General features: G+C 40.1%; 1 protein-coding gene across 1 annotated transcript in view; it reads right to left on the reverse strand.

Annotated features, from left to right (window-relative positions):
* Positions 1-21,474, reverse strand: part of TMEM63A (transmembrane protein 63A) — a 31,654-nt gene that overhangs the window by 4,479 nt on the left and 5,701 nt on the right. The window contains exons 4-20 of the mRNA XM_061350483.1: positions 21,124-21,187; positions 19,679-19,716; positions 18,373-18,515; positions 15,217-15,268; positions 14,000-14,108; positions 13,545-13,615; positions 12,725-12,805; positions 11,988-12,111; positions 10,781-10,914; positions 8,395-8,532; positions 7,372-7,525; positions 6,643-6,749; positions 4,857-4,943; positions 4,157-4,219; positions 3,094-3,256; positions 1,894-1,999; positions 242-409 (exon numbers count right to left, since the gene is read on the reverse strand). Of these exons, the coding sequence (XP_061206467.1) occupies positions 242-409; positions 1,894-1,999; positions 3,094-3,256; positions 4,157-4,219; positions 4,857-4,943; positions 6,643-6,749; positions 7,372-7,525; positions 8,395-8,532; positions 10,781-10,914; positions 11,988-12,111; positions 12,725-12,805; positions 13,545-13,615; positions 14,000-14,108; positions 15,217-15,268; positions 18,373-18,515; positions 19,679-19,716; positions 21,124-21,187 (1,802 nt within the window). The remainder of the gene's footprint in view (positions 1-241; positions 410-1,893; positions 2,000-3,093; positions 3,257-4,156; positions 4,220-4,856; positions 4,944-6,642; positions 6,750-7,371; positions 7,526-8,394; positions 8,533-10,780; positions 10,915-11,987; positions 12,112-12,724; positions 12,806-13,544; positions 13,616-13,999; positions 14,109-15,216; positions 15,269-18,372; positions 18,516-19,678; positions 19,717-21,123; positions 21,188-21,474) is intronic.

The raw sequence follows: 21,474 nt of genomic DNA on the forward strand, positions 1-21,474 counted from the left end.
GAAATACAAAGCTCCACGCTAACAGTTTGGAGTGGACGTTATCAGCTGCCTCCATCAGAGTATCTTATACAAACTTCTGTAAGCTGCAAATGTTGAACAGTTCTGTGCCACAGGTAAGCACTATGCCTTCCCATTTATGGAAACAAGAAGAAAAGCCCACAAAGTCTCTGAAACTTCACACATAATTCAGGTAAGTTGGCAAGCTAGGAGCAGCTTTTGCATGGGAACAGGTAGTACTTACCTAGCCGCAAAAAGGAGAAAAAATAGAGCCAGAAAAGGCAGAGAATGGGAGCAGCAAGGGCCTGATTCACAGCTGCAAAGTGCATCTTCTTCTCCAGCTTGGCAGGCAGATATGCATAGTACAGGTTGTAACGGTCAACCATGTGCTTCAGGAGTATGTATATTAAACCTGGAAGGAAAAAAAGGAGAGCCAAGGAGAGGCTGTGAAAGAAGACTTGATACAAAGCAGCAGAAGACTTGATAAAAACCTCACTACTGGAGGAGTGAGGTCTAGATGTCAGTCACTAACCAAGTGACTGAAATCTAGATACCAATGGCGGACACAGCTGAGTGGGGTCCAGCTGCATGATGACATCCTGCTCCTGAGGTTGCTGCATCCCCAGCCCAAGACCCCCAGGGTCTCCCCATCCCTCCTCCTCTCCACATACTTCTCTGTGGCTCTACTTGTCCTCCCAGAGAGGACCCAGAGCTTCTTCCTAAGCCTGGCACATGAGGCCAAACCAGTAGGGAAGACTTGGTAACTCCTCCACCACTGCACTGGTAAGCAAGAAAGGTCTAAGAGTGGCTTCATGTCTCCCCTTAGCTTTCAACAGATTCATGACTGGACTTCAAGTCAGCTATTTCTTATCCTAAAAGAAAGCCAGTTACTGCTGTGACAGCTATGAACTGCAATAGCTCTAGTGTGCAGCAACACATTCAGATATTTACAACTGCACTTTGGGATTAGAAAGGGAAAATACCAACTCTATAAATGGTTTCGGTACTAATTATGCCTGATAAACAGGTTTCCAGAGTGGAAATATCTGTAGCTGCTGAAATGATTCTTTATACATAATTCTTATGACAGTCCAGAACCTCTGTGAATAAAAGATGCAATAAAATAAGATGTAGATCATGTCACAGTCACTAAAGATGGACAATTGTCCATGAGTTGTAGACAGATTGCTAAGTTTCCTGCACACCCATACAGCATTTAGTGGCTGTACAGGAAGAAGAAAGTCATCAAGGCCAGACATATGGACAACTTAAGGCAGAAATGTTACCTTTTGTTCATGGGACAGAGATAAACCAAGTGAAATAGAAAAAGGAGGTCTGTGACTCAGATCTGGAGATCTCCGGGCCCTGTAGGACTGCAAGCTGCATCTACACCACAGGGCAGCTGTATTCCATCCACATGCCCTGATCTCCTAGTGACCTGATTCATTTTACACACATCATTCCAACTTTAGGACAAAACTCATTTCAAATGTGCCAAAAGGATCTGGGGATCAGAATGTCTCAAGTCAAGTTCGGCTCCTTAAGGTGGCTGGGTATCCTCCTGCAGCTTGCTTCTCCCAGCCCTCAAGAACCCAGAGATAAAGACAATCCTTTCATCCCCAAACCGACCTAAATTCTTATGTTTAACTATTAAAATGCATCACCAGAGCCAATAAGCTCAAACCTGACAAATAAAATAATCTAATAGACTTCCAACTTCTAAAGCAGTACAAGAGCTATGTCAGTCACCAGCTTCTGCCCTGTTTTTTCCCCCCAAGAAAGGAAGTTAGATTATTAGCATTTTAGCTGGAGTAAGCATGCAGAACTGGGCCTTCCAGACCTCCCACATGCTCCCATCTTCCTCACACAGTGCCCACAGCTCACTGGAAAACTTACCAAACGGGACAATGATGGGACACGTAATGCTATAGGCCATGATGACAGTGAACACACACAACATCCAGGCATACATTGCTCCAAATTCATATTCAAACGCTTGTTGCTAGGAACAAAAACAAAACACTCAAAACTCTCATGTCATCTATCAATGTGTCAGGAGTTCAGAACAGATTCACTAACACAACAATTCACCTTCTCTTAATCTCTCCCCATGAGAGATCAGTGATTTCCCCAAGAGGGATAACTGATGTAATTACAGCAATGAAGTATTCTGCATTTTAAGCATCTGTATTTACAAAATATACACTGCTTCTTTCATAGCCTTAAAGTAATTCCTCAGGGAATCTGTTCTCGTCTACCAGAAGCAACTGCTTCAAAGCACAAGGCAGAAAATAATCATGCCAAACCCAAACCTCCATCTTGCTGCAGATTCTACTGAGTCTGTACTGTTCCCTTATGTTGGCTTTCCCAGGAAAGCCAAAGGTATCAAAGCTTGGATGTGGTCAGTATTCCCACTTCTTCCTCTTGTGATGAGGAAAGCAATGTAAGTAATTTCAACCACAGCAAGGGGTAATACGCAACAGTTAACAGAAGTGAATACCTAAAAGCATCTTTTAAAAATGGAACCCACCACCCTCAAAAGGAAGAACATGGGCAGCTGTAGACAGGCTTAAGTTCCCATTTTAACACCTCTGATTTCAACTTGCAAGACAACACATCACCTGCAAGTGAAAGTCCACCGTTTAAAATGGAATACAGAAAGTAAGTACCCATTTTGCTAGGTGTACGTTCAGATTAGTGCAAGTTACACATGTGTGCAGCCTGACAGAAGGAACTAACTATAGACAGGTTGGAATTTCAAACCCCCTGAAGTTTAGACTCTAAAATAATTATCATAATTATCCTGTAAAATCCAAATCATGAAACTCTGACTTGGAGCTATGAAGAGAAAAATACCTGAAGTTCAGAGCTTGGCATCTGATTATTGACTATCTCTGACTTGAATAAATACCCCCTCATTATCTGTGCTGCAAAGTAAGGGAATATGAACTTGTCATGGATGAGTGAACAAAGACCAAAAAACCAACCCCAAAATGACAAGAGATGACAGTTAATGGTGTGACGGATGGAGGCTCCCACTCTTTCTGATAAGGATCAGTCATTTAGCTGCCTCTTGCTAAGGAGATGCTCTAATACCTGTTTAATGTTTTTCCTTTCTGCTGTGGACTTGGCCATTATCATGCGTATGGTGTAAAGGATGAGGCCAGGCAGGCGCAGTAGCTCCATCCCATTGCCAACAAAAGCAGAGGCTATCACATAGTTCACAAAGAAGGCTCCCTGGTCAGGCAGAAAGACACATCTGCAAGGAAAGACATCAGACACTGACCGGAAAGTGGACAAGTAAATGTAACATATAGGCAATGGAGCCCTATTGCCTTTGGAAATCTCTTATGATTAGAAGTGGCTAGAAGACTTCTGATAATTTAGCTGAAAAAGGGTACTACATGGCTATGAATGCACTAAGTGGAGTACACTGTACAAGCCTGGCTGAGCTGCAGTTTGGATGAGGAATAAACTGTTTATGAAAAGACACAGCAGTCTGATGGGTGGCCTGATAGCAGACAAGAGCATCATTTGATGTCTGCAACCTGAGACACGATGAGACAAGACTGCAACAGAATAATTGTCTCCTAGCTGAGTAACTCCTAATTGTATTCTTGTTACTGATTTTGAAACATTTGGAAACCTATGTCCTAATAATTGCATTCTGTTCTTTCCCTCCAGCCATAGTCACAAGAGCTTATAGTAACCAATACCTGCAACTTCACAATGCTGATGTGAAAACATTCATGTTACTTAAGAACAAGAGTCAATGGATTTCAGAATGACAACTGCTGCAGCAATTTGGTCTCATTGGAATCCTTGGAAAGATCCCCTTGTCCACAATATGCACCAATCTCAGCACATTTTCTGGTCCCCCCTCACCCCTATCATCCTGTCCTTTCTTTCATAAAATCTGTGAGGTTTGGGGAAAATAACTGTCTCTTTATTGCATGACTGCATGCATTAGCTAGCAGGAAAAAAGTACGGATTTCTTCAGAGCAAAATCACTTGCATTCTCCCCGCCCCATTCAGAAGCTCACCACCACCCCAGAGAGCACAAACCCCAAGCAGATTTTAATAAACACTAACCAAGGTTAGTCAACAGCAAAGAAAAAAGTCCTAAGTACCCCTTTAGCAAAGAGTTGCTAATACTTACTCCAGTCTAACTGCAGAATCAGAGGATTCTCTGTCAAATAGCCAACGGAAAAAGAAATCCAGGCTGAAAGAAAGATGGGTAATGTAATTCAGTCTCCGACAGCTCAGTACTGTGTAAAACTGCTTCTCTTCTTAAGTAGTTCAGATCAGGAGAGTGGATAGAGAATTTAATCAAATAATCTGACCACTACTTCAGCTTTATCACACTAACTAATAGTCATAAATAGGAAAAAAGATACAGAATCAAACAGAAACGTCTATTTCACACTAAAGTTTTAATGATTCATTTTTAGCAATTACTATACAGAGGGATCAAACACATGTTACGTGGGCAGCCAAGGAAACAGTCAAATACTATAAAGGTAGAAAGAAAAGGACAGCTACAACTGAAGTATAAGACATAGTCAGGAAACTGGGTTCTCACTATGAAAGGGAGTTTGGGCGACTTACAATTAGTCACTGATATTACAAGGTCTTAAATTTCTCTGTTAAAAGTCAGCCTTTGTAAACTGTAAGGGCTAGGAGGTCCTCACATGAAAGGTGAACACCGAAATCTAATGTGTAATGACAACATAACCATACACACTGGAGAGAGTGGGGGTATATTAACTACACTTTAACTAGCAACTAGAAACCAGAAGTAAGTTATTGCATGCAACAAAAATACTCAAACATTACAACACTAAACTATGATTCTTTACCTGGTCAGACCAAGGGAGGGCAGAATCAGTACCATGAAGATCAAAAATATATAGACTTTATGCATCATTATTCTGTTCTCTGCAGATCTGCCAACATAAAAAGTTATTGAGTAAGAAACTCATACAAAAGACTTCCACACGTGAAGCACATCTTGCCTGGGGAATGTCAGTACTCATCAGACTTCCAGCTTCCCCAACCACATCACATTGCTACAAGATACTCCCAAAACAAATATCTGAAAGATATGTATTAATATTTGATAATATCTTTCAGATATGCACCAATTTGGACAAAAAAGGTTCTCAGTATCTTCTTAGGCAAAGGAGATATTTCTGAACATTAATCCAGACCCTGGATTAGCATCATTACAGGTCTGCACCGCAAGCAGGAGGATTTGTGACAATCTCGCCTGGTCTCTCATCCAATGACACTCACATCTCACAAGAGCTTGTAAACAGTTCTTCAAGTGTTATGCCAAGAGGGATCAGGCCGTTTGAAAAGGGCACCAGTGCCAAGAAACTTGACACCGAGACAAGCTACTTGACTGTCCTTACCAAGGGTCAAGTCTTCAGGAACAACATGAAACTACTAATGCTATACCCCTCCTACAGTAGCAGGAACATCTATCTAGTGACATGCTGGAGCCAGAAAAGTGCAGTGACTGCTACAGACAATTCAGACTGTTAAAGCTGGCATCTCACAGGGCATTAAAACCACAGCGGTCTTATTATGGACTCGATGATCCTTGTGGGTCCCTTCCAACTTGAGATATTTATGATTACAGGATCACGTAGCCCTGGGGCACTGTGGGACAGATCAGTGTAACTATACTGAGGCTGTGATCACTAGACTTCAGAAAACTATTTCAACTGATTGAGAAGGGCTCAAAGTTCATGTGCCTACTGCAAGCACCAAAAAAATAGAAAGGTGATGAAAAGCATACAACTTTGATGAATACACAGCACATTCTGGATATGATGGCTTACAAGGGAATGATGCAAGTAATTCAGAAGTAAAAAAAAAAGTTTGATCTTAGAATATTAAAAAACCCAAACAAAAACTGGCTGCAGGCATTATGGGAGAAGATTGAGTGAAGCTGGGTTTCAGTGTGCAGTTATCACGCTTCTACGTGACTGCAGGTAAACTGGGGATGAAACCTGGCATGCCAAACCAAGCTGGGCTGAGTTCAGATCAGCAGCATGTCAATGTGCTTGACATCTCTGCAGTCACACCTGAAAATCTGCTGGGCCTTGGTCCCATAGATCTCTTATCACCGCTACCAATATCCAACAGCATCCAAGTTGTGTATCAAGAGTTAAACTCAGACCATCTTTTTCCACACAAAAATAACAAACAGATGGATGCCCCTTCTGTAAGCAGCATATGAGCAGTTGGAGCACTTCCTGTTGAGACAGGATTCTGGGGTTCTGTGATGTTCTCAGCCTGGAGGGGATCCAAACCCACATCTCCTTCACAGAGAGTGAGCTAGTTATGGAATCAGAGGCACTTCCCATGTTCCTGTTGAAGCTACACTCCCTGAGCCTGCTTATGCATTTTTAATTGATTAAACACAAAGAGGGGGGAGCACAAGGTCAGTTAACACTTGCTGTGCTGACAACAAATTAAACTCCAGGGTGCTGGATATAACACTAGAAACAGACAAGAACATGACATTCCTTGCTGCAAGAGGGTCTGTGGATTTAAAGCTCCATGAAGATAAGCACTTTCTCAATTTATTTTAGTAATTCAGCTGATAAGGCCAAAACAGAGGAAGATCTTCCTTACTTTGTCCAGTGGCACTCCAGCAAAGTTGAGTAATAGACAACTGTTGGTAGCAAAGCCGAGAAGGACCAGAGCAAGAGCGTTGGGAAAAACTGACTGACAATAGGATTCTAGAGGGGGGCAAAAAAAGGTAAACGTATTACAAACATTTTAATGCAGTTGTGGTGGAACAGAGGCTGCAATATTTTGCTTTTAGTACATTCTAACAGGTTGGACTGTGGAAATTAGATACAGTCTTCAAATGAGTGGGCGCTCAGCACCAGTGTGCAAGGCAAGAAAGAGTGGGATTGGGAATTAAATTCCATGAGAGTGAAGTGTCACAAGCAGCTTGTATGTAGAAATAAAATCATGGTATTACATTTCAGAGTTTAAAATCTGACTTCCCCTCTTCTCTTATTAAAAAAAATCAAAAGTACAAGTTGGATTTGAAATTCCATTTTTGGCAAAGGTTTTTGATTACAGAATTTAGAATTAGTTAAATCTAGAATGCACCTTTTTACAACAAAGATATAATAATATGAAGTCTCATATTAAATTACTTTAGCCTACTATCGAAGCACAGAAGACCTGATTCTGATGCTGCTTTTTAATCAGCAGTTATATAAAGCAATTCTGATCATTTCAACTGAATTAAGTTTATAGACATTATTTCATTGTCTTACTATTCACCTATCAGTTTATCAACATCTTGGTCTGATACACAGCTCTATCCAAACATATGGTGATACTCACATTGAGGTAGTGAATAGGTTTAGTGACATTGAACTTGTCCATAGTCGAGATGATGATGGAAGGGGTAGTAAGAAAAAACAGCACAATAAAAAGAAGCAAATTAATGCAGGCCCATCTGAACCACCATTTCAGTCCACGCACCGACAGATTCTTCCTGAAAAGACATAAACCCAAGCAGAACAAGCAGAAAGCATTTGCTGTTAAAAACGTATATACACACACACACAAGCTGTCCAGTGACAGGTGGAACTGCTTTTTCTAACTTGAGCTTTCATAGCCTCGAAGTTATATAATAAAGCACATGAGTTCCAGCTGTTATTAGAAATAAAGAAAACTGCAAACTTTCTCCACTGGTAATACACAAGTACTAAACAAGTTAGGACAAGAAAAGACAAGAGAGAGAGAAAGATCCAGAGAATTTCTGCAAGCACAACAGCTATCAGAAGCAGAATCTACCAAAAAATTGTGACTAGAGACAAATGAAAACCCCTTTATCCCTTCCTGCTATACTAAAACAGCATTAAACACTATAAAGAACATTAAACCACCTTACTAAACAGGTAAAGTTCTTAAATATCATCTGCAATTGTTCCCAAAGGACTGGAATAATTTGAACCCCAAAGCCAACTGTTTAGAACAGATCAAAGAGGGACAGAGGCTCAGTAATATCTCCAATTATGACAACTTTTTGTGAAACTGAGGAACTAACTTGGCAAATCCCTGTGCCTCCTCTTCTTCAAAACACTGGAACGCTAAGGTACAGACATTGATAAGTTGATACCTTTTAGCTTTAGTTAACAGAAACAGCAGGTACCAGAAATCTGGGGTGGCAAAACTCCAAGAAGCCTCCCCAAGGTCAGTGAAGCACATCAGTAATGGAAATAAAGATGCAGATCAGTCACATCCAAATACTAGACAATGTTGCAGTTTAGGGTTAAAGAATAATGCACTCAGCCCCCTTTTCCTGTCCCCATTCTAAACCTACATTATCATAAATAAACGGAGGCAAGGCAGGAATCTCACCAACAGATATTCTCAGGGTAAGGAGCGTATGTAACCTCCCAGCTTGATATGCACAGCTCCTTGCTATAAGGTGATGGCTGAGGTTCTCCTTTACACTTAATACTCTGACATTTGCAGGCATTGAAGTCCTTAAGGATACTGTAAGAGACAAAAAGAAGAGGAGGCTTTTCCCAAATAATTGCACCCCAAAATGCTGCATATGTATTGAGAAGGCTGGGAAGAGTAATAAAGTGCTTTTGCTTTTAGTAACAGAGATGAAGGTAGCACTGAGACAACAATATCTGCGTAACAATGTCATGACCTGGCAAAGTTGGAAACTAAAAGCAGTTTTGGACTGTTCAGCACTTCTACCAACACTAACAACAGGAGTACCTCAGTAAAATAAATAGCTAAAAAAATAAATGAAAATCTGAGGGCACTGGAAGAAATCAAGATAAAGACTGCCAGTTCTCCAAACACTTCTTTATGGAATTACAGCTGGTGTTTTCAAATCAAGGCAGACCAAAGGATCAGCCTGCACTCTCTTTTCATTACACCAGTATCAAAACCAGCCAATTTGGCCTGGAGTTCTCAGAAAAAAACTGTACCATGCTGGTATTCTCACAATTCAAAATGTTACCTTCATTCACCCACTCCTAAGATAATCACAATACTCAATTTTATCTTCTCATGAGTTGATTGACAATCAATGTATTTAAACGAAATTTAAACATGACCTGATTTCATGCTTTCAAAGACTTCTAGAAACACAGCAATAGTAGTTACACACATATATTCAGAGACAGTACAGCTCTGTCTGTGTGACTGTGCAAAAGAAGTTCCATATAGATAAGCTCTATTACACCAGCACAGGAACAGTATATATTATGTTTGAACAGGCAGACTCTGGAATTCCTGAACATGCTTGTGCCTCAGTTGTGCTCTTAACATAAAGAAAAACACACACACAAACACCAAACAAACAAACATAACCCCCAGGTCTTTACCTTACCAGAATTCTAGCAGTGGTGTCAAACTGCCAACATCTTGCAGCAGCAAGAATTTAAGAAAGTTAATGATACTTTTTGACAGTTTAGTTAAAAACATACATACAGAGCAAGCTTTAGCACTACCAGCCATGCCACCAAGCACCATCATTAACCCAGCTTCTACTGGCTTGATTAATGATGGTTACATTAACCTGATTCCATGAACCTCAGTCCTGGCTTCCTATTTCTCCCATCTTATTTCAGGGTTCTGTGGAGCAAAGCCTAGTAAGGGCACCAAATAACATCCCAATTTGCTGGTAGCCTCAGCTTCACATGTCATCAAACCTAATTTTCCAGAGACTGGAGTTCACTGCATCAGTTGCAAGCTAAACTAATTAAAATCTTTTCAGTTCTTGCTAACTGCACTGCACAGACGCCTGCAATACAGCCCAAGGAGACTAGCCCAGCAAAAAAGTATGACAAATCAGTAGCTAGAGAAGGAACTTCAGTGCTTATTTCTTCTTTCAGTTTCACATCTTAAAATGTCATTTCATGCTTTATATTCTCTAAATGTGGTGTGTAACATTACAAAATCAGGAGGGGAGCAAATTTTACCACACAATTATACTCGGGTAAAGAGCAGCAAGCAAAATCTTCTGCAGCATCTCATATTTTTTGCAAGGAATTCTATACCCTAGACTTCATGGGAAAGAAGTCTGAAAGACTGGCTCTCTAACATGACTTGAGGGTCAAAAGAATGCAGACCATTTAAATGAGAGGTTGTGTTATTTCTGTAAGGCAAATACAGTTCTGCTTCCCTTTGCCCACTTTGTGTTAGTAAAAGCTGCTCACAAAGAGCGAACAGAAAACAAGAGGCTACATGCATTTTCTCTACAAATGACCAAGTAAAAAGCACTGAACAACTTCTGATAGTAGGCCTACACATATATCTGTAATAACAGGTAAGAGAGATACATAATGTGTACCTATTCACCTGTGACCAGGTGAGTCCCTGACTCTGCTTGGCTGAGATGACTAACTAGCAGTGTAATTTGTACCCACTGTGATCATTAGGTAATTGGACCCTGCACAGTAGAAATGGAGAAATCAGTAACTTGTATTCAAGAGCCAATTAGTCTGGCCTACTATTAACCTACCCTGAGGGACTGTATACAGAGAAGAGAAAGGTTCCTTACCCCAGTAAGTGTCCAGACCCATTTAGTCCCTTTGAGACATTTCCCACTCAATGCACAGATGCTAAAAGCACACTTACAGGAAAACTTACCAAAACCCAAATCCACAGGATGGTGAAGAAGAAAGGAAGAAGAACCAACATAAGCACACAAGTGACACAAACAGGAGATCAGTTCTACTATTGCAGTTCAAAGGGAACAAACAAGACAGCAGACAAAACTTACTAGGTTGCCATGGATTTCTCCTGAAATGTTACAAAAGCCATTCCCAGAGGGTTATTGTGAACAGCTTGTTCCTCTTTTGAATATTCTTCCATCAGTTCGTTTGTAACTTTGGTATAATAATCTACAGCATCCTCCTGTTGGGAAATTGATGACTGTTACATCCGAGTACCAGATGGCTAACATCTTCATTAAAATACAGCTTACACAAACCATAGTCTGTCATCCTCATATTACTGCATAGTCCCTCGTCCTGAAATTGCTTATAAAGTACAGGCTGGGCAAAGAGTAGATTAAGAACAAGGCTGAGGAAGAGGTGTAGGCTGACAAGAAGCTCAATATGACCCAGCAACGTGTGCCTAGAGCTCAAAAAGTCAACCGTGTCCTTGGCTGCATCAAAAGGAGCATGAGCAGCAGGTCAAGGGAGGTGATTCTGCCCCTCTACTGTGATCTTGTGAGACCCCCCTTGCAGTCCTGCATCCAGCTCTGGGGACCCCAACACAAGAGGGATGTGGAGCTGTTGGAATGAGAACAGAGGAGGGACACAAACGTGCAATGAATGCTGGAGCAACTCTTGCTCTGGAGACAGGCGGAGAGAGCTAGGCTTGTGCAGCCTGGAGAGGAGAAGGCTCCTTAAGAGAAGACCTTAGAGCAGCTTCCAAGTGCCTAAAGGGGGCCTACAGGAAATATGGAGAGGGACAGCACAAGGGGGAATGGCTTTAACCTGCCAGAGAACACACTGAGATGAAATCTTAGGCAGAAGTTCTTTACTATGAGGGTGGTGAGGCACTGGCACAGGGTGCCCAAAGAAGCTGTTGCTGCCCCATCCCTGGCAGTGCTCAAGGCCAGGTTGCACGGGGCTTGGAGTAACCTGGTCTAGTGGAAGGTGTCCCCCATGGCAAGGGGTAGGAACTGGATGAACTTTAAAGTTTCTTCCAACCCAACCATTCTGATACTTCCACAAATTACACATTACATCACAATTGGAAGACAAACAGGAAGTTCTTCCTGTACTTCAATTTTTACACTGAGATTACATTTCAAAATTTGGGGGAATTCCTTTTCTGTACAGTGCAAGAACTTGAAGGATGAGCCATCTGCAACAACTGAATAAAGAATTTTCTGAAGCTCAACACGACATCACACAAAACCTACTCTCTACTCTTCTAACAATCTACCCAGCCATAACTAAAAATGAACATGATCTTACCCTTTCACATCCTCTAATTTCACAGCAGCAGAACTGACCACACGGCTTAGGGTTGATCTGGACCCGTTTGCCATACTTCTGATGCAGATGTTCATAGTAAGTCAGGCTTTTTTCTGCCTGTTTTCTGGACAGAAAGATACATTCACAACATTTTGCAGGAAAACAGTATCAACGTCAACCTTAAGAAGACTATAATCCCCAAGAGAGAACATAATGTCAAGGACTGATAGCAAATTAATCAATCACCAAAGATATTCACGTACACCTTATTTTGACTACTTGGAATAATCTATTTTCAAGTCTAATAGCATTATACAGTCAACATTTGTGGTGAGGCTCCAGAAAAATAAAAATCCTGACCAATGCTATTCTTGTATAGCCCAAAAGTTAACACTCTTCTCTCCTCTAACCAGCATCTCTTCCAAAGAAGCAGGGCCCCTCAGTTATTAATTCAATAGTTGAGTTTTCCACTTTGCACTGCCTGACAATAAATACACACATAAATAAAGTCAGCAAGTCACATCTTATCTTAAGCAACACACAATGGATCACACAAGACACTGAACACTACAGCTCACTTTAAAACAGAGCTGAATCTAACTGAAGTACAGACTAGAACTTTGAGAGAATTCATTTCTAGTGTGTGCAAGCACAGCACTGGTGGTATATGTTGATTAAGGACTGGCAAAGCATTCATGAAATTATGCTGAACTTGTGTAGCTTACAAAAACAAATACCTTTTTTTGAACAGATGAATAAGCTTGGCTACATCGTAGCACAGCTGCACCTCCAGCACAGTGCAAGTTGGGTAGGCAGCTCTGAAAAGGAAGCAGTACAGAAGAAATATAAGAAAGCACAATGAAGAAACTGTTCCAAAGAGCATCACTGATTTCTAACCAATATCTCAGTCATTTCATTTCTGACTGAGGTATCATATAGAGAAGACTTCCAAAGACATAGTTGCTAAAAATGACTTTAATGTGAGATGTGCAGCATTATTCCCAAGTAAAAGCTGCGTGGGAGCCTGGATGGAAAGCATGGATACACAAGACACTCCCTTAGATTCTCATTTTAAAATCAGCTGACTAACTTTATTGAAATATTCCTTAGACAGAATTGAGAAAGATTACAAGATACACTTTCCGAAGACTGATAATGTAGTATGAATTTTAAACACTGCAATGGTCAAAAAAGATTCCTGCACCGCCAGATAAAACTAGCAGGACAACTTTAAATCTCTTATTCCTAATGGTACTACTCAAGCACGGACTTTCTACATGGATATGTAATGACAGGACAAGGGGGAATGGCTTTAACCTGACAGAGGGGAGATTTAGATTAAACATTAGGCAGAAATTCTTCCCTGTGAGGGTGCTGAGGTGCTGGCACAGGGTGCCCAGAGAAGTTGTGGCTGCCCCATCCCTGGAGTGTCCAAGGTCAAGGGCTTGGAGCAACCTGCTCTGGTGGAAGGTGTCCCTGCCTGTGGCAGGGGATTGGAACTGGATGAGCTTTAAGGTCCTTTCCAACCCAAACCATTCTGTGATTCTATGAACTTACGTGAAATGGCCATGTACCGTCTCTTCTTTTGCATCCTTTGGAAGACCAGTTATAAACAATGTGCACTTAACCTGCAGGAGAAATTGCAATTCCAATTTAAAGAAACCACAAGCATACAAAGGCAGCAGTGACACAGCACAAGTAGCTGTGATGTAGAGGGGAAAAAAGGTAGGAAATTTTGATTTTGATGGGAGCTGCATCTATTCAAGACAGCACCAGGTTCACCTTCTACTCTGGCAACAGGGTACACCAAAATTTCATAAATCCCTCCTCAATCCCCTTCTATTTATTTTCACAATTAATTCACTCAGTGGAGCTTTGCTTTCAGTGAGTTTCTTCACAGTTACATCACGTTCTAGCAAGCAGGAGGCATGTTAGTAATTTTGGGTTTTAGCATTATCCACTTGCAAACATGCTGTATGATTTTTTTTTTCCACCCCAACAGGGAAACTTACTATGTTTTCTTCTTTATAGGTGACATACTTCATGTGATGTCTCATGAAGACAACAGTCAGAATCAGGTAAACAACAGCAAAAACCGTGTGCAGCCAAAGAAGATTATTACTGTTGGATAAAATGTTATGAATACGAGAATTAGGAAGAACTAATTGTCCAGCTGATACAAGTAGCCATCAAAATGCTAAGCAGATCAGAGCCTCTCACTGAACACAAAAATAAAGTTACTTACTGGTAGCCAGTCACTCCTATGCAGGTGCATTGGACAGTCATTAGGGTTACTGGCTTATCATAAAATTCTGTAGGCTTACAGAGAATTCTGTGACATGGACATTTCAGGCAGCATTTGCCTTGTGCCTTGTCCTTCAGATGACCAATAGCCTACACCTTATTATTTACCATGCTGAGTGCACAACTGAACTCTCCTTGAACACAATCCTTACTCCAACTGGTAACAGCCTAATGCAGGAAGTAAATTCTGCTTCTCTGATAGCTCCTTCCTCAGAGCTTACAGAAGTTCTGTTCTGCAAACAGCTCTTCAATTTTGCAAGGAGCGTTAAGAATTACAAATAACCTAAAATACAGGAACCTGCTTTACAGATAAATAACCCAACCAAGCAAGAAGTCTCCATCAGTTACTAGGCTTCATAACATGGTTAAAAAAGCCCCAAAGCGCATTGGCGGAAACTCAATGAGTAAAAGGGTCATGGATGGATGTGATCAAGTAATAAAAGAGAAAAAATGTACAGCTTTGTACTTCAACTATTTCACAGACTGTGTTAAAACACATACAAGTAATTTTAATTGTGATCTCAGATGGGAGAGAGATGCACACAAATAAATCTCATGTATGGGAATTGAAATCATCCGAGTTACACGTTTTAGTAAAGCTGTCAGCCTTATTTTCCAATTTTCCTTCTCAAGTATGGTTTCTTTTAATGTGGAAATTTCTGAAATTTCTAGATGCACAGTCATGAGCCAAAAAAACCATGTGGTGTAAGAAGTAAGAGCTGAGAAAGAAGGAGCCAAGCCTCTAGATTTCTTATCAGCACTGTAACTGCATAGCCTGAAGCAGAACGTATCCCAGTTTCAGTTGATGAAGCGTGAATAAGTCAATTCTACCCCATAAGCCATGCTGCAAATATCAATTCATGTGTTAAGAGACTATGGCAGGAAACACACATAAGCATAAAGGTACTCTGAAAGATTTACTTACCCAGTTTGCAAGTTTACTATAGTTGTTCTTCCAAAACTATAGGGATCTTTATCTTAGAAGGACAAAAATAAGCAGCATAATTAACTGGTGCAACATTCACATGCAAATTCAATATATTTTCTTAAAAATATTGATATGCTTCTTTTGAACGCTGAGCATATTCATTATTAAAAAGATGCAGAATCATAACCAATGCTGGTTTACTGTATTGCATTTTAAAGTTGGGAAAAAAGCCCCAGGATTATACCACATTCAACTCATCAAGGGAAAGATTAGTTTATTTTAAAAGCCTAAATGCTAGATCTTTTTAGGGTCTCCCTTTCTCCCTCCAATCTCCATTCATGCCCATTAGCAACACTACTCAGGGACTTGGAACACATTTCTTTCACATTTTTATTCTATTTTAGCTGATTTCTTATCTCAGGTTTTTAAATTGCATTAACTCAGTGTTGACAAAATGGCACTGATAACCTTACTAAGGTCAAGAAGGAAAGAGTTGATATGACATTGTTTCTCTAGACTGTCAAGTATTTAAAGAAAACGATAACATGAGTGGAAACTGAGTACATGTTCACAAAGGAAAAAGAGCTAAGTGTATCTGGAAAACTAAACAGTCTCTTAGCACAGTCTGTTGCACCACATTGCAAGTCATCACAACAGAAAGAAACTGCAAATGCACAAAACCAACATATGGTGGAAGGGGAGGAAGAAGGGGAGAAACACTAAAAGTTCATCTTTGATTTTCAGCTGTATTTCCTATCATCATAAAAGTTAATGCAGGAAAAGAGAGGCTGTATTATCCTGCTTTAGAAGGCCAGATATGCTCTGCCATTTGAATTAACAGAAAGCATCCACTGGCATCCAAAATACAACTTTTACAAATTGCAGTTAGAGGACAGTGCACACAAATGTATTGTATTACAAAATCTATTTTGGTGTAAACGTACAGGCAGAAACTAAACCAGAAGAGAGAACTACATCCTGTAAGTTCTTTGAGGGCACTGGCATTTCCCTCTTTACAAATGACATATAAGACAGCAAACAGGGCAAGGGCTGTGTTGCATTTGATTTTCTACAACTAGGCTGACAACACAGAGATGTAAAGCAGGGAAGGAGAAGTGACTGTGAAGTGATAAAGTGTTCTTTGAAAGAACAAAAAGAGAAATAAAATTCAAAGAAGAAAAAAAAAACAACCCAAAACCAAACTCAGCAACGGTCTTTAAGAAAGCAGATCTCAATATAAACAGGAAATTGATAAGAAAGAGCTTATAAAAAGGAAGTCAGAGACGGCGGTTCCACAAAGAAAGAGTATTAAAGGCACAGGTACTAAATATTCTATTACAGATGAGGGCTAAGTCACAAAGCTCTTTAAAACACAGGTAGAAGTAAACCAAAAACAAGAACTAAGACACATTATCAAGGACAATAGAAGAGAGTAAATTATGGAGACAAAGGTCAGCAAGATCGGTACAAAAAATAAGATGCAACTGTTGTGGGATAACAACAGACAAAACACAAGTAAGCACTCTGCTTGAGAACCCCTGGGAAAACCAAATGAATTAGTGCTTTCTCTTTGCATCACTATTCACCAAGATGATTAATTATGAAGAACTCTGCAAACATCATCTTGACAAGACAGTCAAAATAGGCAGATTCATAGCAAAGCCACCTTAATGGGCTTGTAAGAGCTCATTATAAAAAAAAATAAAAATGGAAGAATGTTTAAGCAGGCTTTAACAGCATTCTGTCCACCAGTATTCTCATTAGCAATCTGAATGGCAGACTAGAGGACACATATAACCATGACAAGTGCAAGGTCCTACACCTGGGTCGGAGAAATCCCAGGCACAGCTACAGGCTGGGCAGAGAAGAGATCCAGAGCAGCCCTGCAGAGAAGGACCTGGGGGTGCTGGTCGATGAGAAAATGAACATGAGCCAGCTTCAGTGTGCGCTTGCAGCCCAGAAAGCAACCGTATCCTGGGCTGCATCAAAAGGAGTGTGACCAGCAGGTCGAAGGAGGTGATCCTGCCCCTCTGCTCTGCTCTCCTGAAACCTCACTTGGAGTATTATGTGCAGTTCTGGTGTCCTCAACATAAAAAAGACATGGAACTGTTGGAACAAGTCCAGAGGAGGCCATGAGGATAATCAGAGGATTGGAGCACCTCCCATATGAAGACAGGCTGAGAAAGTTGGGGCTGTTCAGCCTGGAGAAGAGAAGGCTGCGTGGAGACCTCATAGCAGCCTTCCAGTATCTGAAGGGGGCCTATAGGGATGCTGGGGATGGACTCTTCATTAGGGACTGTAATGATAGGACAAGGGGTAATGGGTTAAAACTTAAACAGGGGAAGTTTAGATTGGATATAAGGAATAAATTCTTTCCTGTTAGGGTGGTTAGGCACTGGAATAGGTTGCCCAGGGAGGCTGTGTTGAAGGCCAGGTTGGACGAAGCCTTGGGTGACACGGTTTAGAGCGAGGTGTCCCTGCTCTTAAGGTCCTTTCCAACCCTAACTATTCTATGATTTGCTGAGTGTGAGTTTATAATGCAAAGAGTTCCACATTTGCAGATATAACCAGGACGAGACAGCAAGAAACAGGAAATAAATCTTTGTCTAGTTAGCACTAACATAGTCTCAGCGAGAAGATTTATCCAGTTTTGGGCTGCAAACCAAGACAGAAAGGAACAATAGGAGACAGCCTAGCTAAATTTAAAAAACTTCATAGGATGGATGATTATTTTATTGATCTTACGAGCAGCCAAATGGAAAATACTTCTCATTAATGACCAAATTAATTGGTCTGATTTATCAAAAAGATGATGAATTCATAATCTTTAAGCAGTTTAAAGGACATTCAAAGAGAAAAGAATATTTTTGACAGGTCAAAAAATAATGATCTTAAATTGCAGCAAGAGATTCAGATTGGAGACCAGAAAAAGATTTCTCAGCTGTGAAGTCAGTTTCCATTGGCAATCACCACCAATAAAAGTCCTAAGGAGTGACTAGATAAACACCAGTTAAGAGGGCACAGGTAAAGCTAATGCTGACTTGAGCCTTCTAGGTCTAGTTGTCCATGTCTGCATGTGGTTTGCCATCTAAAAGCTTTTACAATTGTATAAACCACAAAATTCTTTTCAGAACACAAAATAAAACTTCTTACCAAGCAGATCACCTGACAGGTTGACAGGTAATATGACACACACAGACAAAATGCTGACAGCAATCAACAAACAGATGATGTGCCGCTGGAAGGCAAGGTAATGTATGGCATCTTCACCACATCTCTCATGGATCTCATCATCACTGCATCACAGACAGAAAAGCACATGATCAGTCTACTTGGTATCTTTAAGGTTCTAGGGGATGGTTTCTGAATATATACTACTTTCTTAGTCTATCCAGTGACATCTCCATCAATCCCTATCAGTTTTCAACATGGTTGTGTTCTTTCACATAGAAATTTAACTTCCAAAAGGGTTTTTCCCTTGTGCGGTATCACCACCCAAAAATTAACATGAGGGAACTGAAGATGGAAACAAGTAATCTGAAAAGCAAATAAAAATCCAAGGTCTTTTTTATCAGCCTGAAAGAAGACAAAGTCATTTGCTGTGACCTCTTGCTTTACGACAGTCACAATGTTGAACATCTAGCTCTCAAAATGTAAGATCACACTGTGATGGGTGTTCATTCATCTCTGTAAAGGCTCCCCATGAGGGAAATTGCTATACAATCACCTTACTCTTGTAACACCCAATTAACAGAAGATATGAATAGGCAATAGAGAATGAACTCTCATCATCTACCCTTATTCAGCAGGACAGACCATTGAAGTAGGAATTTTTGGAAAAGGGAGGAACTGAACTAGCAAAAATGGAGAAAGACAGCCTCAATCTCCACTCCTTGTTGTTCCAGTGTACCTGAGATGGAAATTGATTTTTTAAAATCATGATTTACTAAACCCTGAGAGATATAAAGAAAGCACATTACATACCTAATGCTCAGTTTCTGGGAAACAGTGGGATGGGTTTTTCCTCATCAGTCACTTCCAGCCTCAACTAAACCACCAATTCTCCATAGAAATCCTTGCAGGGAAACCCCGCTTGCTGCCTGAAGCCCTGATGGCTTCAAAAAGGGGAACACCCACACAGTACTCTTTGAAGAGCGAAAGCCTAGAGCCTAGTTATCAGCTCAGAATCCATATAAATGCCATAGACTCACACACTGTCACAAGATCAGGAAGTCCCTGGGCTGCCAGGAGGATGACTGCATCCTGAAGAAGTATTCCCATTAGCTGTGTTTTTTATATTCTTTTGCCAGCCCACTAGAGGCACCTGTATCACTGTTTGCATTAAATCCTATCTACTCAAAAAAAATCCATCCCAAACCATTTTTGAATGCAACCCCCCTTTTCTAATTAAAAAGAGCAAAGCACAGCACAGCTCACTATTTCTGTTTCGTATACTTACTGCATCCGAAAAGCAGCTGTCATCCAAGAACAAAACCCCTGTAAATCAAGATGGAAGTTTTTAGGAACTAACATACAAAAACCATAGTCTCTAATCTATACAATTAAGAGAAGTGTTTCCATTAAGCCAACCTCTTAGCTAAAAACCTGTCAGTCAGTTGCTCCAAAGTCATCATTTAGAAACATACAGAAAAAATACCTAAGAGTCCACATATTTTTCACAGGGTACTTCATATGTCTGTTTTCAGAGAGTATTTAAGGGTTGTTGTTTTGTTTGTTGTTCTTTTTCTCATTACTTACATGTTTATCACTTGGGCTTCTTAAATTTATACAAGCATGCCCAAATCCCAGTGAATGGAAGTTGAGATGAGGCTTCTAAGGATTTATTTTTAATGGATTGTTTTAGAGCAGGAAAGGTGATTATCTTTTCCAAAACCATTTCCAGATACTCTCCAGTTTTAAGGATAAACTCCATGAGAGTCTAATACAAGTTAATGAGTTAAATAACAGTTAGAAACAACACTGTGATGACATTAGCAGAAAGGCTTCGCATATACATTTACAAACCCTCCTCTGAAACTACAGCAGAGATTACAACTCGCTGAATATTCCAATACAGTTCAAAGAACACCCGAAACCTTCTCTCTCAAAAGACCTCTTCTTTCAAGCTAATAGGAGCCAAGTAAAGAGACATTTTTATTCACCAGCTTCAGTGACAAAGTTGCTTTAGGGTTTTTCAAAAGATGAAGAAAACTACACAAACAGCAGAGCAATCCTGATCAAACACCAGAGTGCTTTTGATGCTCACACAGTTATTTAGTTGCAAAGCTAGATATTAAGTCGATGCATATATAAAAGATTAAAACATAGGCTGCCACAATTGCACAACAGTTGCAAGGTTCACTCTGAAGCTGCAACACAAAATGATAGAGGTACATGAATTCAAGGACTCCAGAGAGACCAAGGAGGGAACCAATTAAAAGCCTGGCCACAAAACTAGCTTCCACTCCAAACCAGCCTTAATATTAAGAATACATAGTGCTATTACTGGCCTGACATTTGCAGTCCAGTTTCCTCAATGTTGTGAGGAAAACAACGTATTATAAAGACCAGTTGGGTATTATTTGCAATAATGTAACTTTCTGAGCTGTTAAGTACAAAATATTTACTAGACATCCTTTGAAATAATAATCATAATAATAAAGATACTTAAAAACAATGACGTAAAATACCAGTTTATGATATAGGAATAGCTTGTCAGAAAATAGAAATAAATTACATATGGTCCTATAAAATCACAGTAAACAATGCATTACTTATTTTTGCATATAGATGGCCTTCCAGTTTAAGGACTGGTTCATTGGGCTAGGTGGAATGGCAAATTACAACAGATTCCATTAAACAGCTGATATTTGAGAACACATATCAAAATTCTACAATACTTACCTTATCATATTCAAGATCTTCAGGTATTGATGAAGAAGTTGACAATCTGTTGTATCTTGATTCACTAGAACACATTAAATGCTGCTTTTAACTATCTTTAATAACAGATGATGGAATTCCACAGAATTATTTCAACTTTACCAATCCTGAAGTAACTACAAAAACACTATTTCACTGTATTTCACAGCTATGGTTTTCACCTTGCAGCATATGCTTAATTACAGAAATATGTGCTATGTCTGATCTTGAAAAGGGAGGATGCAAGCTCCTGACGCGAGAGCATATAACTGAGCTAGAAATAAAATAATGTTTTATTAGGCTATTAAAACCACAGTAACATAGAAGAATGTA

The sequence above is a fragment of the Neopsephotus bourkii genome, unplaced genomic scaffold (genome assembly GCF_033783945.1).
Source record: "Neopsephotus bourkii isolate Nb327-2 ecotype Australia unplaced genomic scaffold, CSIRO-AGI_Nbou_v1 NB_518, whole genome shotgun sequence".
NCBI lineage: Eukaryota > Metazoa > Chordata > Aves > Psittaciformes > Psittacidae > Neopsephotus > Neopsephotus bourkii.